The 20,084-nt window shown below is 39.5% G+C and overlaps 1 protein-coding gene across 1 annotated transcript in view; it reads right to left on the bottom strand.

Annotated features, from left to right (window-relative positions):
- The window catches only part of fbxw7 (F-box and WD repeat domain containing 7), a 42,022-nt gene extending 22,647 nt beyond the window's left edge, over nucleotides 1-19,375 (bottom strand). The window contains exons 1-3 of the mRNA XM_061680737.1: nucleotides 18,128-19,375; nucleotides 10,934-11,016; nucleotides 5,678-5,819 (exon numbers count right to left, since the gene is read on the bottom strand). Coding sequence (XP_061536721.1) covers nucleotides 5,678-5,819; nucleotides 10,934-11,016; nucleotides 18,128-18,166 — 264 coding nt within the window. The 5' untranslated portion in view covers nucleotides 18,167-19,375. The remainder of the gene's footprint in view (nucleotides 1-5,677; nucleotides 5,820-10,933; nucleotides 11,017-18,127) is intronic.
- Between the last annotated feature and the right edge of the window lie 709 nt (nucleotides 19,376-20,084).

Genomic DNA, 20,084 nt, shown 5'->3' with positions numbered 1-20,084 from the left:
ATTATGGGCCGTGCGGGAGTTATTTGGGTGCTTATGTAAGCCTGTCGTTCGGGCACCTTGTGGATGTGCCGCCTTGTGTTTGGCGTCTATAAGACTAAACCACTCTCGACGTGCCCTACGAAGCGGTGGCTGCAGAAGATGGCTGCAGGCAACCCGCCTATTTCAGGCTGCAAACACGCAAAGTGGAACATCAGTATGCATACTCATGAAGTGGAAAAGCACACATCACTGACAATGATTACGTACTAGCAGCCGGATGGAAATTGTGGCTCACGCCGGCAACCAGTACTTTGGTTTGTGTATGAATATAGAATACTATAAAAAACAAGTATGACATAAATCTGGAGCAAGGGAAATGCTTCAGATTTACCTCAAATTGGAAAGACAGCAAGCAGATTCCTCTAATAAACATGAAAAATAAAATCACACAGTGCCACATTTGTGATTTGAGTATTTTTCATCAATTTATTATTTTAAAAAAAATATATTGTATTGTTTTCCAAATCACTGATTGGCGACCAGTTCAGGGTGTACCCCGCCTCTCGCCCAAAGATAGCTGGGATAGGCTCCAGCACACCCGCGACCCTTGTGAGGATAAGCGGTATAGAAAATTGATGAATGCACACGAATCCCTGCCATGAAAATTTAGATGCGTAATAAGGGAACTACCTGGTAGGAGAGTGATTTTAAAAATAGTCTATCTATATTCTATCTACCTTCTTGCATTTACCTTCTTGTATTTATTTACCTTCTAATAAGCCTCCTGTGGACAAGTGTCGAGAATTAGCACTAACGCTAAAACACAAAGCAATCCAGCTGGTTTGCCCAATGTTTTTGTGATGTCCATATAACAAACGGATAAAATAACTATTTTTCTCCCTAATATGTTTGTCGAACATTTTAGTATTTTGGATTTCTTTTATTTTTACACTAATATATTTGTATTCGTCTATGTTTCGTGACATTCTTTTCTCTTCTTATATTTTGTATTGTTTACTGATATTTTGGTTTTCCCAATAGTCATATTTTTCTCCAAATATATTTGTCAGATCTTTTTGTATTTTTTCACTATTTTCTTTCCACCCCATTTCTCATCGGTTATGTATTTTTTTGATTTGTGTATCTTTAACATTTGCCTAATACTTTGTTTTCTAAATTTGCCCCAAAATGTGGTATTTGCCCCCTAATATCTTAGCTCATTTAGTCTATTTTGTAATATTTCTATTTGTATATTTTTCAAATAATATTTTGTTTTTGTCTAATGTTTTGTATTTTTTCCAATGAATATGATTTTTCCCTGGCATTTTCTATATCTACTTCTGATATTTTTTTTATTTGTTATATTGAAATATTAGGATAGGATTTTTAAAATCTATTTTTCCTTGTGTATGGGGGAGGGGGTGTTTCCGTAAATATAATGAGGTGGACCACCATTGACTTTACTTTTGTAGTTCACTCAGTGAGGAGAATTTGCACCACTTGCATTAATGTTTCCATTGTGGTCCCGGTATGCTTTTTGCTTGGTTGCAATGCATTCCAATCACGCATTTCCAGCACAACATCCTCGTCAGCCTCATTCCAACGAGCGCTGCGATGGTGTCGGAGGCTCGCAGAATTCCCTGCCTGGCATATGATGCCGAGATGAGTGTTTTCACCTCTTGAGTGTTTTATCAGCCTCCTGCCATTTGCTGATCAAAACCCTCGTTCTCGCCACAGTTCCCCTCCTTCCTCCTCTTCCTCTTCTTCCACTACAGTCATCCAGCAAAACAGTCTTATGTCACTAGACTTTACACCGTTTTTATCGGCCTGATCGGTATCGGCCGATAATTAGCATTTTATGCTGATCGGCTTTAATGTCATAATTTGCCGATCCGATCAATGAAGTCATTGATTGGCTCCACAAAAGACATTTATTCCACATCATCCCGTTTTTTTTACAATCATTGGGCTTTATCTTGTCAACTCAAATGCGACCGGATACACTTGTTACCATGGCGACGACTACAAGAGTGGATCGCGCCGACTACTATAAGGACAACATGGGGAAAAACGTGTGTTTGTGGTCACCGGTGCTCAGGAAAGGAGAGGAGGGGAGGTTGGTTTAAGGCTTGCTTGAGGTATGTTCACGTGCTTTTCATACGATACGGCTCGCAAGCAGGCAACAAAACGTTATGTAGCCTAGGAAGCTACTGCTAGCACTGACGGTTGCACGTAAACATGCCGCCGTTCGGTCGTGCTCTAAAGTTTCGGTTTGGGTGAAGTTATTTAATTACAATAAAGTAATTTAATTACAGTAAGTTAGCACCCATCATTTCTGTCATGTTGTAATGTTGGTTTGACCTGACAGATAAGAATACACGATCTGACTAGAGCAGTGATTTCCATCCTTTATGGAGCCAAGGAACATATTTTACAATTGAAAAATCTCACCGCACACCAACAAACAAAAATGTCACAAAAAGTGGATACATTAATTACTGTATTTATTTCCTGCTATCTAATAGAAGACCATTCATTTGCTCTGTCTGTCACTATGCCTCACTGGCATAAATAGATGAACAAATATACATTATTTATTGTAAATATTTTTTGAGCAAATAAGTACACAAGTATATACCGTAAATGAACAGGTCATTTAAAGAGACACATTTCTCCATCTTGTGATTGGATCAGTGATGGGTTATCGTTTTTTTAAACTCGCTGATCGGCCCCAAAAATCCTGATCGTATAAGCATTGTCAACCAGGCCCTCTGGTTATTTATGGAGCTTTTCAACCTTTTTAGGAACTCCCCTAACCAATGTGTCTGGACCTGAGCTGAGCTGTTATTTAGGAGTTATTTTCAAGTAGGCTGTGGATAAAATGGTCACAAATGTAGAGAGAAGTAGTGCTTTTGGACACATTTTTTGTGGTAAAACCCTATATAGGACTGTGGGGCGCAGTTAGCATTGTGAAGAAGAAGAAAAAAAAAAAAGACGACAGTGTTTAAGGTATCCATAGAGAAATTTCATATTTTAGTTACTAAGAATATGGCATAAATGGAAGCATCACCCCTCTTCAGGTATCATAATGGCACTGCCCAATGTTGTATTTTTATCTCAGAGTATGCCGGTGCAAAGTTCTCATTATGTTAGTTGATATTAGTCTGCTAGCTAATTTACAAACTGAAAAAAATGAAAATATGACGCTGGAGAATTTCTGTTCTGTTTTTCCAATTTCAGTTAAAAGGAAGCATTCCCGTCATCCTACTGGGCAACAGATGTGACGATTCGTCTTACTGACCAAGGGCTGTTGTTAAGGGTTGAAGCAATTAGTCGACTTTACGACTCTGCACTGAGGTTTCAAAGCTTGGAGTCCACTAATTACTAATCATGTCTTTTTGGGATCTTGTCTTCCAGTCGTCCAAATTACAGAGGACTTTCAACTCAACCAAAATGTCCGAGCAACAAAGTGACATGGTGATCATACGTCTGCGCAGGTCCTTAAGTACAAAAGTAAGATGGTTGTGATAGAGCATGGCGGTAAGCCTGGGTAACTATACTCGTATCAGTGGTACCTCGGGCAGCAGTCCAAAGTCAAACTCCATCTTTATCGCCAAAATGTTCTGTCAAATAACTTTCAGACAACTGTGTGCTAACAAGAATTTTATTCATCACAGAAGTTGTGTCATACTATAAGTTCGTATGGAGTGTGTGGAAATAATTGATCAAATATTAGATCTGTAGGATGTTTATCCTCAAATACAACAAGTGCTTATTTTGAAACAGGAGACAACTTGGTCAGTCAACACTAAGGCCATTCATTCATTGTCATCCACTGCTTCGTTCTTGCAAAAATGCTGCCCGCCACAACGTGTTCGTGCAAACAAACTTTTCTCTCTCTTTTGTTAGCTGCTCAACTTTGGCAGAGGCCTGTGCCATTCTACTTGTGTGACGTCGTCGCTTTCTCTTTTCCCCGCAAAGCGCAACAGGCCGAGATGGGACTGGGAAATGCACAGAATGTACATTTGGCTTTGAGCTGCCTGTACAACCAAGAAACTGACAATGAAAAGACTCAAATCTGCCCCGAGGACTCGTGTCAGAAAAAACACACAGACACACACCGGTGTCACTGTGAGTCAGCCGTAATGAGCAGCTTCAACTCTCATCTGTCAACACTCAGAGATGAACATGTTTGCAGTTACATCTTAGTTCCAGGGGAGTCAAATTAAAAGCATTCCATGCTTCCAAGTAGCTATTGAAAAGCCCCGTTATAAATAGGGATGGGCAAAACAATCAACCGATTGCTAGGAAACCTATTCAATCACTGGCTGCAACTAACAGAGGTACTGTTGAGTCAGTCGAGTCGTTTGCTGTCTAAAAGAAGAAGAATGTGATGTTTTTTTCCAGGGTGGTTTTTCAATATCAACTTCCTCATTCAAATGTCTTGACTTTCAACTTATTGGCAATATGTTGAAGCCAAAAAAAACAAAAAAAAACCTCACCTCTCCCCTACACTGCAAAAACACTGCCATTAAGTTGAAAGTAAAAAAAGGAAGTTGGGGGGGAGAGGGGAGGAAAAAAAAAAAAAAAAAAAGAAGCAGTGTCACCCCCAAAAAAGATAAGGACTCTTCCAGTGCGGATACTTGTTTCTTAGTCAATAAGTATTTTTCTGTGTCTTGCCTTTGCCTAATTTTAGCCAAGAATCTAGGGCTAACATGGCGTTTTTCAATTTCAACTTCCTGGGTTTCACATTCATTCTTTTCAAGAATTTCAACTTAACGGCACTGTTTCAAGCTTAAAAATAGCACTTAAACTCCTAAGGGGTTAAGTGTACACACTTACATTATATCGTTACACCTATCTCCCGCGAACAACCGCGGATAACTGACGCCCATTATAATTGCACTGAAAAAATTAAAATAAAAAAATTGACTTAGCGGGGGATAAACTGCCAATAAGTGTTCCCCCACAAAAGATATAAAGAACATTTGTTGGAAAAAAAACCCCCAAAAACAATTGAAATAAAAATTTTATTGTGCCGAACTACAAGGATGCAGATCCACTGCACGTTTTTAATAAAGAAAATAGTACTGTAATGTATAAAAACAAGAGAATGTTTAGAACTGCTTTTGTGAAAATACTGTATATACTGTAGTATTGTGTGTTGGATGCGTACCCTTAAGGGGTGGGGCCTAGTAAGTGACAGCAGGATCTGGAGTAGGTTACTTCAGTGTCAGTGTGTGAGGTGTGGCTTACAGCAGCTCCTTGCGAGGGTTCTTATTTTGTATTTACGTGACTATTTTGTTGCGTTCAAAAACAAAAAAATGGCCGAAAGTGTGTTGACTTATTTGGCTCTCCTTGCCAACATGCGAGGAGATTACAAACTACTCCAATTTTATCTCGCAACACAAAGCAAAAAAATGTATCCCCCGACGACTCGTACGATGGGGCACTCAAAAGGCAAGATACCACTATATATGATTTAAGAAGAAAAGTCAAACACGCAAATACAAAACGCGAACACTCGCAAAGAGCATGGAGCCGAGCCTCACTTTAAATTAAATTAAACTTGTCAACCACTATTTACCACTGTGAAAATTCTATAATAATATGTGGGAGCCAGTAAGTGGGCATGGGTGCAAATGATCATAAAGATACAAACTCTGCCTAAATTTAAGCCTGGAAAAACACTGCCCACCTGAAACGTCCGGAGCCATTCCTGGAGCCCCGACGGTGGCTGGATGGAGGTGATACGGCGCCTCTGCTGGCCCTGACCGTTGGCTGCCCGGATGTGTCCAAATGTGGTGGGCGTGGCCGGGCACGGCACGATTCCCGTTGGGCTGGAACAATAAAAACGTTTAACGGGAAACATTAATGGGGAATATACAATATTCATGAGAGCAATTATTCCGGAAAAGGTCACCACCGTCATTTGCACGCAGGAGGCTAAAAACAATGTAAATAGCCTTCTTTATTCTTATTACGATATTCCCCAGGTATCCTGAGTTAGTGGCGTATGATATGAAATGGCACTGAATCACTGTTGTCGCGTGAAGGGGACAAAACGCACAATATTAGGGACGCCTGAATGGGATCCAATCCCAGACAATAATGCTCACTCTTTATTGTATTTATTTAACAACACGAGCGTCAGAAGGATTCATTCCAGGTGCCTGTTTAGATTCTTTTAAGGCTTTTATTGCACTTATTCAAAGAGTCAAAGGTGTGACTAGGGTGTTTGGTTTTTCTTTGGCTTTTTTTGGTGAGCTATATTCAAAAACAAGACCTGAGTCAAATGACTTATTGCCTATTTCCATTCTTTGCCATTGGCGAAAAAAATGTTTCTTAGAAAAGTTGTGCTGCTTTAAATTTACAATTTTACTTTTAAAACATTTATCAGCGTAAAAGCAGAAATGATTTAATTTACATGTCACATGAATGTACAAAATATCCCACAAACTGTTTTTTTGTTTGTTTGATGTCCTTTGGTACAGTCTTTTAACACCCTATTGTGAGAACATCGATGCAGAAGGAATCCTCTGTGTGCTGGAAACAGAGTGCAGCATAGGGGGGGAAGCCCAGGGTCTATTTCATTCATTCATTCATATTTAATGGGCCAGGATGCCGATACACTGCTGGTTACATGGTCACATTTACATTTAAGTGCCTGTGGTGTGTGCATTTTTAATGTGGCAACACTCACATCAAGTATTCATGGGAAACATCAGGGACGGCTAGCGGGAAAGCATCATTCCATTTGAACATCTCAGATTTGCTTTCCTTTCACAGCCTTTAATACGCGTTGCGGCTAAAACTAGCGCCTGATAAATATTTCATTTGTTTTGATGTTGGATGGCGTGAAAGGCATGTGACAATGTTGGAATTAGACTTCACACCGATTTTTACAATTATCACCGATATTTACCATTTTATGCTGATCGGCTTTAATGTCATAATTCGTCGATCCGATCAATGACTCCGCAAAAGACATTAACTCCGCGTCGCCGCATTCACAGTATATTGTAATCCAAAGGCTAGTTTATTTATAGCCTCGTCGCGTGTCTTTTGACGTAGTACTGTAACTATCTGACGGCCAATTAAGTTATTTATCAAAAAAAAGATGTCGGCGGTGTGGAACAGACAACATGTCCGAGACAGACAACATGTAATGCCCATCAGACTACAAGACAAAAACATTTGCTCTTTCACGATTCCACTATGTCAGACTACTGCAATAAAATATTGTATTCCAATACTACCTCATCCCGTTTTTTACGATCATTAGACTTTATCTTGTTAACTCAAATGCGACCGGATACACTCGTTACCGTGGCGACGACAACAAGAGTGGAGTGTGCCGACTTTGTATTATAAGGACAAAATGGGGGAAAAAGTGTGTTTGTTGTCACCGGTGCTCAGGACAGGAGAGGAGGGGAGGTTGGTTTAAGGCTTGCTTGAGGTGTGTTCATGTAGTTTTAATACGATACGGCTCACAAGCAGGCAATAAAATGTTATGTAGCCTAGCAAGCTAGCGGTAGCACGAACGGTTGGACGTAAACATGCCGCCGTTCTGTCGAATCATGCTCTAAAGTTTCGGTGTGGGTGAAGTCATTTAATTTAATTAAAGTAAGTTAATTGCACCCATTATTTCTGTCAAGTTGTAATGATGGTTTGACCTGACTGGTTAGAATACACGATCTGAATAGAGCAGTGACTTCCAACCTTATGGAGGTAAGGAACATATTCTACAATTGAAAAATCTCACGGCACACCAACAAACAAAAATGTCACAAAAAGTGGATACATTAGTTACTGTATTTACTTCCTGCCATCTACAACCCCAATTCCAATGAAGTTTGGACGTTGAGTTGAACAAATAAAAACAGAATACAATGATTTGCAAATCATGTTCAACCTATATTTAATTGAATACACTACAAAGACAAGATACTTAATGTTCAAACAGATATTTATTGTTTTAGCAAATAATCATTAACTTAAGAGTTTTATGGCTGCAACATGTTCCAAAAAAGATGGGACAGGTGGCAAAAAAGACTGAGAAAGTTGAGGAATGCTCATCAAACACCTGTTTGGAACATCCCACAGGTGAACAGGTGAATTGGGAACAGGTGGGTGCCATGATTGGGTATAAAAGGAGCTTCCCTGAATTGCTCAGTCATTCACAAGCAAAGATGGGGCGAGGTTCACCTCTTTGTGAACAAGTGCGTGAGAAAATAGTCAAACAGTTTAAGGTTCCTCAATGTACAATTGCAAGGAATTTACGAATTTCATCATCTACGGTCCATATCATCATCAAAAGGTTCAGAGAATCTGGAGAAATCACTGCATGTAAGCGGCAAGGCCGAAAACCAACACTGAATGCCCGTGACCTTCGATCCCTCAGGCGGCACTGCATCAAAAACCGACATCAATGTATAAAGGATATCACCACATGGGCTCAGGAACACTTCAGAAAACCAATGTCAGTAAATACAGTTCGGCGCTACATCCGTAAGTGCAACAGGAAACTCTACTATGTAAAGCAAAAGCCATTTATCAACAACACCCAGAAACGCCGCCATAAAATTCTAAGTTAATGATTATTTGCTAAAAACAATAACGCTTATCAGTTTGAACATTATATATCTTATCTTTGTAGTGTATTCAATTAAATATAGGTCGAACATGATTTGAAAATCATTGTATTCTGTTTTTATTTATGTTTAACACAATGTCCCAACTTCATTGGAATTGGGGTTGTAATAGAAGACAATTCATTTGTTCTGTCCGTCACTATGCCTCACTGGCATAAATAGAGGAACAAAGATACATTATGGATTGTAAATATACTGTTTTTTCACGACCATAAGGCACTCTTGGTCTTAAATTTTCTCCAAAATGGACGGGGCGCCTTATAATGCAGTGCGCCTTGTGTGTGCACCGAGTTCCAAAATCTATAAATGTTGTTGTGTGACGAGCGCTCCGCTTGACTGACTGGGAGCATTTCCTGCCGACACACTGCTTATATAGTGGAAAGGCGGACGTGACTGACAGCATGCGGACGTAAAGGGAGAAGGGTGGGTGTGAAGGACGCTAAAGGCAGGCCCCCAGTAGGTATATAGCGCCTTGGTGTGCATTGTGCAAAACAACATCGGTTTGGCTAAGGACCCCAGTAAATGACTGCACCAACAAAGAGACACGCTTACGAAGCACAGTTTAAACTGCAAGCTGTCAGTTACGCAGAGGAACATGGGAATTGAGCAGACGTGAGAGAATTCAAGATCAATGAATCCATGGTTCGCAAGTGGAGGAAGCAGGAAAACGAGCTACGCCAACTCAAGAAGACGAAGCTGAGTTTATCCATCCTGGCAAGGACTACCGTGGCGCAGCAACTTCCGGCGGATTACAAGGGAAAGCTGGCCATCTTCCGCTCCTTCTGCAGTAAAAAGATTGCCGACAAATACATCCAGCCCAACCACATCACTAACATGGACGAGGGGCCGCTCACTTTTGCTCACTTTCGACATCCCGGTGAACCACACTGTAGAGAAGGGGACCATTACGGTAGCGATAACCACAACGGGGCACGAGAAGTCGGCTTTTACTGATGTGCTTGGTTGCCATGGTAATGGACAGAAACTGCCACCTTTGGTGATTTTTAAGAAGACGGTGCCTAAAGAAAGGTTTCCAGCCGAAGTCATCGTTAAGGCCAATCAAAAGGGCTGGAAGGACGAGGAGAAAATGAGAAAGTGGCTGAGTGAGGTGTATGTAAAGAGACCGGATGTTTTTTTTTTTTTTTTTCACACGTCATCGTCTCTGTCGATCTGTGACTCCATGCGCGCCCATCTCACAGCCGCTGCGAAAAACCAAATGCAACTAAGACTGGGAGGCAATGCCAAACGAATTACACCACCATATGTGAATGGATTGTGGATGCTTGGGCTAAGGTATCTGCTTCGACTGTTGTCCAAGCTTTCGCGAAAGCCGGCATCATGGGTGAACAGCCCCCCGGCAACAAGACTGACTGACAATGACGAGAGGGAACCCGCCGTGTTTGTTGGAGAACTTGCCTAGCTGTTCATTTCGGATACAGAAGATGAGGACTTGTGAATGAGGATTGATAAAAAAATAACGTGAGTACATTGTTAAATACTTCAATAAAGTACAACCGAACTCAGTTTTGCTCCCGCTGCCTTTTTAAAAACATTGTTTTAGCGTGCCTGCATGCTACCGTATGTTTTACCATGCCTGCGCCCAATAATACGGTGCGCCTTATGCATGTGTTAAATACAGAAATAGACCCCGTAACTGAGACGTCACCTTTTAATACAGTCATTTTTGGAGCAATTAAGTACTCAAGTATATACAGTAAATGAACAGGTCATTTAAATAGACATTCCTCCATCTTGTGATCGGATCGGTTGTTTTTTTTTTAAACTCACTGATCAGTGACACTTATTCCAAACAAGACTTTCATTACTGTGTCTTTTGCTTTTGTGTGACACTTATTTTAAGACGCTTGACTATTCATCATAGCCAAGGTTGAAGTAGCATTTATTACTTTTTCTTGGCTTTTTGCAACACACTCAAAAAGATCGACTGCTCGTCGTAAGGTCAAGAGACTAACTGGCTCCTTTCCATTTTTCTTTGGCTATTCTGCTGCACTTATTCCAATCAGACCATAGCCCAACTAGCTTCAAATATTTTTTTCTGTCTTTTGCCTTTTCTTAGGCTTTTTTTTGTGTGCAACACATTTAAAAAGCACGACCATTCGTTGCAGTGTCAAAGTGCCGTGTTTTGCTTTTACGAAACACTTATTCCAAATGAGACCTTGGTCAAATGACCCATTTTCTCTTTTTTGCTACACTTACTCCAGACGAAACCTTACTAACTAACTTGCATCAAACTTTCATCAAATTACTTTTTGGGGCTTTTTTGTGTGGATGAAGCTCACCTCGGGTACTCGGGACCTTTGCAGGGCTTTTTTCCTGAAGGGAAAGATCGGACCTCTGGACCATGGTCCAACTTTCTCTTCATCTAAGAATAAAAACAAAAGGATACCGTTAGGCACACTAACATGAATTAAGCCTTTGTGGAAGAGATAGGAAGACAATTTATATGAATACCTTTGCTTTCAACTCCAACAAAGCAAAATTCTACAGGCGGGTAAAAAGCAGGTCGTGATGTCTCCCCCCCTTCCCTTTTTTTTTTTCCGCACAACATGGTGCAGAATTGCCTAACATTGTGTCTGCTACTCAGCATTTTATAAATCTGCTAACGTCACATTCATGCTAATGGGGAGCCGAACAACAGAGGATCAATATATTAAGCAATGCGCTGTATACAAGCTAATGAGATCCAATGCGAGAGCAGCATCAAAAATCCTGCCATTAAGGTACTCATTGAACAACAACTTCCTTTGGAGTCAGAAGCCTGTTAGTGTACTGGTGAGCTTGTCTGCCTCACAGTCAAGAGGTTCTGTGTTTGAATCTCCATGTTGGCTTTCTACGGGGACTTGGGCACGGGTATGATTACCGAGAGAAAACCCACCCAAGCATGAGGTGAACACGGCGATCTGAACCCAGAACCTCTCGACTGTGGCGCAGACGCACTACCACTACTACGCTGTGCTGTCTCCAGTTGATAATATTCTTAAGTCAGTCAAACAAAGACCTGTGTGTTTTAAGATGATCTGTTCCATTTCTGCCACACATGCAAGTGATCACCCTCTCATCAACACTGCCTCGAATGCACATTTAGCGGCTCTGGTCTGAATGGAGTATACAAGGTGGATGAATGGCCTTGTTCCTCAATTAATTCAACATGTTGCTTGTTAGACAAGAGCTGTGTGTGGCCCTCTCACTTTAAGATTGCTATTTTTTTATGTATATCGTCCACTGTTCGTAGAACATTAGATTAAGATTTGAAATGTTCACTAAATTATCTTGTATCATTTAACACAGCATGCCAATAAAACAAACATACTAAACCGATTATTCCTATCTACCTTAACTTTGCCCCAATTAAAAGCTCTGATATGATTTGACATCATAAATATGACATCCCTGCACTCCCCCACCCCCTACCCAAGAAGGCATCATTTTGACTCATTTAATTAGAAATCTATAAATAAAAAAGTGTCTTTTTCCAAAATAAAAGGCATAATACTATGAGAATAAAATGTATTTTTAAAATGCCCTTCACTTAAAATATGACTCATTCAACTTTGATTTTAATATCATAAGACATTGGTGCCTTGAGACACGAGTGACCTGACTTTTTGCTTCAACTTGTGAGCGCACACTTAACAAGCGCTGTATGGTGGCACGGAACTCAACTCATATGAAAATAAGCAGCAGTTTGGCAGATATAATTAGTTAACAGTTCTTCAAAAAAAGAGGCTTCAAGCTGTTTATTGCCACTCCAGGGGAAGGTTCATGGTCAAACGTAACATAAAACAAAGAATGACACATTATTTCAAACCAACAACTTGGCCATGGGAATTCCCCTGCTAGCTTAATGCCAACATAATGAAAAATGCCATTGACGGGCTAATGATGACCACCGATATTTGGTGTGCTATAACCCTTTAAGCAACAGATATTTTGACAAATGAGGGAGCAACGCGTAGAAAGAAAATTATCACAATAGTCATAGGCATATATTCTTTATCCTCTGTGGAAAAAAAGCAATATATTGCCATTTAGTGAGTCACTGAGAATAGTGGTGGCTCTTCCTCATTTGACTGGAAGACTCTTATACTGGCCCATCGTGGCCAAGGGAGGCAGTAAAATGAATTGGATCATTAAATCACAATGTACAAACTGTTTAATTATTAACATTCCATTTAATTCTTTATGTCTCAAAAGTATTTTCTGTCAATTGATTGTCTGTTGTCGTACCAGAGCGGCTCCAACTACTGGAGACAAATTCCTTGTGTTTTTTTTTTTACATACTTGGCAAATAAAGATGATTCTGATTCTGAATTGTTATTTCTCCGTATTTAATAAAGCACTATATTATATATAGTGTGCTATTTCCCTTACTAAAAAAATATTTTTTTAATTTATCCTCAAAGATTTTTGTGGGGGTGGGGGAAACCCGAACGGATTAAAGGCATTGGAAAGATGATTTGAGATAAGTGTTTTGAGTTACGGACCAGTGTGGTCACGGAACATTAAACTTGTATCTCAAGGTGCCACTGTATTACGACTTTCTCCGAAAAATATGACTATTCTTGTATTATGACTTTTCAACCTGAAAAATTACATCTGTTCTTGTAAGATTACAACTTATTTTCTTTGAAATGTAAGTCTTCATTACATTACTTCTTGTTCCAATAAAATTAAGAATTTATTTCAACATTATAACACTAAAAAATAGGCAACTTTTCCATTACTATGCCATTTAGGGGTTCATATGGTAGTTGTGTTTAGTGTTGGAATTATGAGGGAGAATGTGGGAAAATATCTGCCCTGTAAGGGTCACCAGATCCAAGAAGTTTGAGAACCCCTGTTCCAATTTATTATTATGCACCTGTACATATGGAGCATGTTCTAACTTACAACAGAAAGTAAGATGAGAGCATTTTTGGGCCATGTTGCCATCAAGGACTATTACAAACACTATATTTGCCTGTAATAAAAATGTGTGATGTCTGTTTGAAGTAAAACAGGACTGTCCCACATTGCCTTTTCTGCTGTTTGTGCGATAAATATTGAAAAAACCTGAATATTTGAGGGCTGGCTCTGCAGAGGCTTGATAAGACGTCTCTCCTCCAGATTGGTCATTTATTTTGTCAGTCTCTATAATTTGGCCAGTTTCAGTCCCCCCCGAACAGCCAGTTCCCTTAAAATACAGCCAGGAATGCTGCCTATTAGTGACTGCGCCCAGTCTCTTCTGTATCGAAAACATACTGCAGAATCAATGTGCTGAAGCGACTGACGGAAGGAGAAGCACGTGTACATGACTAGCATGCTAATGTATCACCGCAGCCACCCGAACTTCCCCTCAGGACATAAAGACTGTGATCTAAAGCACAACTGATGATTTCCTCCTCCCGCTTGCATGCGAAACGGCACTTTGAGAGAGCCTCTAAAGCTGCACGTTACTCATTCAGAGTAACCTTTTGACAACAAACATGGCGACGGTTGAGGAGGGATTAAGAATGTTGAAAACGAAGGCAACGTAGAGGGTGGCAGTGATCCATGACGGCCCTTAAATACCCCAAGCTGTGTCCATGGTGAGGGTTGTTCCATTGGTATTACAATGAGAGCAATTGACAATCACTTTTAGTTTTTACTTTTCGTGTTAGTGTAATTTCAAAATTGCCCTGATCTGAAGGAATACAGATAGATATAGTACTACTATATCACTACTATACTTTACTACTACTATAGATATAGTACTACAGATATTACAGTAAAATATCGCTTTAAAAAAATCTGCTGCAATTTAGTCTTCATGAGAAAGCGATCAGCGCTTGATCCGACTGACTAAGGAACTAATCAGATTTGACTAAAAACTAAAATGGTGGCGTAGGTAGCAAAAACAGGTTCAACACTGCCCCTAAGCGTTTTTATGGTGGTACGCTAGCAACTGTTCCGTATCTACATGATTCCGCATTTGCCTGTTTTTTTAAACAGTCAACGACAGTTTCAAACACACTATCTGCACCTATAGCACTTGAGTGGAATAAAGGGACCTGAACTTTCTGACTTTCAATTTCAATATTTTGATCAAGACCCCGGCTTAAATTGGGCATGCACTGCACAATGCCTATATTTGTTGTTTTTAGAAAATGTTGTTTTGTGGCTAAATTTTTATATCCCCACAGATGACAAAAACAATGATTTTTTTTTTTTTTTAACAGTTTAAACCTGTGCTACAGACACCGACTGGACGTAAGTGGGAGTGGATCTGAATCATCGTACCATTAGAACTAGAATTTGAAAACTAACGCTTCTAAAAATCATACAATCCATTTTTTATTTTAATGCCGACTATTTGTCGGCGATCTGTAACCTGCGAGATTGTCCATCTTGGCAAGCTATCCACAATAGACAAACATTTTTAGCTATATTACTGACTATTCTGGACAGATAACCTTCTTCCTGTTTACATTCTTGCGATCAATTAGCAAAAGGGTGCAGTCATTCGGTTTGTTGTGACCCATTTTGGTTGGCAAGGGCAGTAAATGGACCAGAGAAAGCCAACAATGGGTGTGAAAGCAGTTAGAACTGATGTAGATGTAATCTGCATGTGTGTGCGCGCATAAGGGTTAGAGGTCATTTGTGTTGGTGAAGATCAGGGCTCCGTAAGTAACTCACCAAGTAGTGATCTCACTGCAATGGCAGTTCAGTAGCCTAAGGAGGTCCTGGATGTGTTTGTTGTGTGCGTGTGTAAGGGAAAAATCAAACAAAATAAAGATGCGGATAAGAAAAAGGAAGCATGTAACAAGCCTCCTCTTGTGCGTTAAGAGGAGCGTAAGAAGGGAATTTGAACTAATGAGCGCTTCTACCGCCCTTTTTTCGCTGTATCTGGCATGACAGACTGACACGAGGGAAAGTTGACGGTATTTTGATGTGCTTGGACGGACCGGCAAAATCCTGCGGCGTTGCAAACACCCTACAGCTTCAGACGCTAACTAGCGCGTTGTGCATTTTCTTACAATAAAATAAAAATACAGTGGTACCTTGACTTTACGAGTGCCCCAATTTACAAGTTCTGAGTTACGAGGCGTTGCTGGGTCGATTTTTTTGCTCTATGTTACGGGTAAAAATTTGACTTATGAGTCAGATTTATTTCTAACCATGATGTCTATACTGCCTTCGCTGAGTATTTTGACAGATTTCGTACATTTTTTCAAAAAAAGAAGCCCAGTGTGCTTGCTGCAAGATGTTTCATGCCACACCCAGTTGAAGTTTACTGTAAAACTAAACATAAAACTGAGAATTACATGTGTATTTAAGCAAACCACATAACCTTTGTCTCAAGTCTGCTCGCTTAATGCTGACCCATAATATGAATCGCCATAGACAGACTAGCACTGATATTACGGTAGCTATAAACGTTTAAACACTGAACATCAACACACACAGACAGAACAGTATACAGACAAGTGTATTGTATTTGTTTCATTATCAAATCTGTGTTTTGTATGCATTGTATAGTATGTACTGTGTGTCCATTGGTCTAAACTAAGCAATAAATGTTGCAAAAACTGTTTATTTATATTGTATTTAGTTGCTTTATTACTGTATGTTTCACATAGTGTAAAACTATATAGTGCCGTTTTAATTATTGAAACCATGTTAGAAACATTTGTTGATGTTTTGGGGGGCTGGAACGGATTAATGACCTAGCCATTCATTTCAATAAGTATAGTTGATTTGAGATTTAAACAAACTTTTGAAAAGTAAACAAATTAAACTCATAAGTCACAGTACCACTGTAGTACAATCATGCATGTATCAGCCAAAACCGGTATTAAATACTACAATCACAACCCAAGTCTGCATATGGCATGCGCTGTGTATGGTCCAAACGCTCCGTCATTCATTTTGCATGGGTTCCACCAAACATATCCTGGAGTATACTCTACCTCACGCAAGATGACACAGTGAGCCATTATCCCAGGTTCGAGACTGGAGCCAATGTTAAATGTCATGGGAGTGGTTGCAGAAAGTCAAGCTTAAGACTTTTTTTAAAAGGCATATTGCATCAAATTTAAGACCTTTCCTTCACTAAACATGACCAAGGAGTGGGCAATACAGACTATGTATTATGAACAACATGTTTTTTACATTTTTCATACATTTATGAACCAAATGGTTGTCAACGGTTCAGCTCAATCTGAACTTTGTAATGCATAAATGATAATTATATATACGAAACACCTTTTCAGGCCATTTTCATTCAATTTTAGACCTTTCCATCATTAAATATAAATCATAAAAAGGAGTCGGCAATCTATAGCTTATAAAACAAATTCAATTTAATCAAATCAATGTCAGCGGTTTGGTTCATTTCAAGCTCCAGTATGATAAAGTGCTAATTACAAATACATATCGCTTGACAAAAATGCCCAAAGACTGAGCAATGTCATTGTGGGATTTTAAAGGTGGATTTAAGTATTAGGTGTCCTTTTTTTTTTTTTTTTTTTTTTTTTTTTTTTAAAGGATAATAAAGCCCTTCATGTTGGAACAATCACATTTAAAAGATTGACCAATTATATAATTTACAAATCTAAATTTAAAAAAAGATCTATACAAAATTTAAGGTCAAAAACTCTCGTTGTCCTCATTTGTTCTTTTCTTTTTGTCATGCTACATTTTTAAGCAACATTTAACCTGTGATATTGTGGGGCAAATTGATCTGCTTTAAATATTACAAATCCAAAATTTTTAAAATATAGTTTTTAAATTAAAAAAAATTACTTTTTTTCTTTTCTTCTGTTTAAGATAAATTTCTAAATAAGATTCAACCTGTTACATAGCGGGTAAATGCACCCATAAAGTTTAATCTAAAATATTTTTAAAATGAAAAACAAAAGGACAAAACCATTTCTGCTTGCCTTACTTTATTATCACATATTATAAAATTTGCACATTTGATGTAAAAGTAATCTATTGAATCAGATATAGGGCATGCTTTTTAATATAAAATAATTTTCCAAGCCCAACATGCAATCATTGTCCACAAGTCAACCCCAAAACGGGTGCACTTTTGGAACGCCTCCCACCAGTTGCTAATCCAGTGTATAATAGTTTACAGTACGGTGCGTCAAATAAATGAAGAAGTCAGTGCGTATTTTCGTAATTAAATTTAAAAAAAAATTAATAAAAAAAAAAAATCCACTTCAGTGTCGAAGCAGCCAATAGTCAGCTGGATGAGACCAATGTGCGCGTTTAGCGAGGCGAGCACGACAAATCGGCATGGAGAATAAACAAATAAACGCAATAGCGAGGCCTCCCGCGGCTTCTGGACCTCTGCGCTACGCCGCTTTAAGTCCTCCGCAGTGACCGAGCAACCTGACTGGAAAGTGGCGCGTGCCTCTCCACCCCCCCCAATTTTTTTTTTTTTTTTTTTTTTTTTTTTTAAATGAAACCCGCTCATGATAAAACAGCAAGGCGACGCAGTGACTCACTTTGTAGAAAATCATCTTCAAAGTTCCGTAGAACCCCATGGTGCAGCTTTTTGGGAGCCGGCGAGTGCTTCCTTCCTGCTCAGTGACGCTTACTGGAGTGTGGCGGTGCCTCGGCGGGGGCGGTGGCGGGGCTGCGACGGCGTGAGGCCGGCGGCCGACTCGCAGGTAGATCCGACGCCGCCTCGGGTGTGAACATGCTCGGGCACGTCACCCCTCTACCCGCGTTGCTTTTAGGAGAAGCAAACCGCCCCCGCTCCCACCCCGAGCGATGGCGACGATGAGCTCCACTCCGATGCGCGGCTCGAAGCCAGACTCGTATCCGCGTTAACGACGCGATGCGGCTTTCAACTGGAGGCTCGTGCACCGCCGAGCAGGGAGTGACAATCGGAGGGGAGGAGGAGGAGCTGAGAGCAGAGAACGAGTGTGCGTCCCAGTCTTCCTCTGCGCACACTGCAAAAAGACGACTCCTCCGCATGGATCGCATTAGAGCCTCCCCAGTGGAGAGGAATGGTGCAGTCCGGCGTTCAGCGCCCTCTCCCAGGATTTGCACGCATGCCGGATTGGAGCAAGAAAGGTGAACTCCTACCCTACCACCACTTGTTGCACAAGCAACTCTGACAAATGCACCACGCCCTAAAACCAATTCTCCCTTCCATCATTGCGATGTTTATATTAAGGAAATGGTGGGGAATAGATCACTTAGGAAGACACCAATAACAAGATAGTGGTGTCGTAAGATAGTGACCCGAATACACATTTAAAACATTTTTTTAATATGCTAGTCGTCATTCGGTTTAGGTTTTGCTTCGACTTGCGAGTGCAAACTTGAGATACGAGCGATGTATGGTGGAAGTGAGTGAGTGAATTCATTTCCACTCACTTCACAATAAGCAGCACTTTGGCAAACTGAACTATTCTTCATAAAAGAGGCCATTCTAAGCTGTAAATTACTCTTAAACTAAACCTAAAACAAAGAATTAAATGTAAAACAACATTTAAAACATCCACAGAGATTAGCATTTAGTCTGCTATCTTAATGCTAACACATAATGGGAAACAACCCTTTAAGCGACTGAAATTTGAACACAAACGGTGCAGCAACACATTTAGACATCCAAAAATAACTACTCACTCAAGCAGTATATGCTTTACCCTCTGTGAAACATCTATACTGGACAGACGTCAACAACGAAATGGTGGGGAATCAAGCATTCAGGTAGAGCAGCACTTTGTCTTTTATACAAATTTTTTTTATTATCATTTTAAAAGTATTATTATCTTAATAGATTATTTTGGACATACTGAAGAAACAAACTCATACAAGAATAAAGTTGTGGTAGGAGAATACAGTCATATTTTTCTAAAAAGAGATTTAAGTTTTATTTTTTCAAGATGAATTACGATTACTTTGAAATAAAATGTTGCAATATTACAAAAATAAAATCACACTTTCCCTTAAAAAATAATCATTTTAAAATGTATTATTTAGAGGGGAAGTCCTAATCTAAAGATTATATGGTTGAATGTTTTTTTTTTTTTTTTTTTTTTTTTTAGACATTTTATTTTTCAAAATCAAACTCTGCCCTCGAACCCCCCCCCCCCCCCATACACACACTTTTTTTTTACCCGAAAAAAAAAAGAATATTGTTACATTTTTCTGAGATCAAAAGTTGATTTGGGGGTGAGAATAAACTTGTAGCTTTGCAAGAATAAATTATATTTTTTTCAAGAAAAGAAGTTGCAATTTTATGAGAAAAAGAAAGCTGTATTTTTCTCTCTTTTTTCTTTGAGAAATCAATTCATATTGTTAAAATAAAAAGTCAATTTCTTTCAAGAAAAAAGTCGCAATATTAGGAGAATCAAATTGCATTGTAAGAGTCACTTTTCCTCAAAAACCTTTTCAATAAACTAGATTGGTATATGCCAACCATGCCCACAAGGCTGGAGGAACAGGAAA

This window comes from Phycodurus eques, chromosome 6 (genome assembly GCF_024500275.1).
Source record: "Phycodurus eques isolate BA_2022a chromosome 6, UOR_Pequ_1.1, whole genome shotgun sequence".
NCBI lineage: Eukaryota > Metazoa > Chordata > Actinopteri > Syngnathiformes > Syngnathidae > Phycodurus > Phycodurus eques.
The sequence above is the reverse complement of the archived record's forward strand: the minus strand, read 5'-3'. Positions and strand labels throughout refer to the sequence as shown.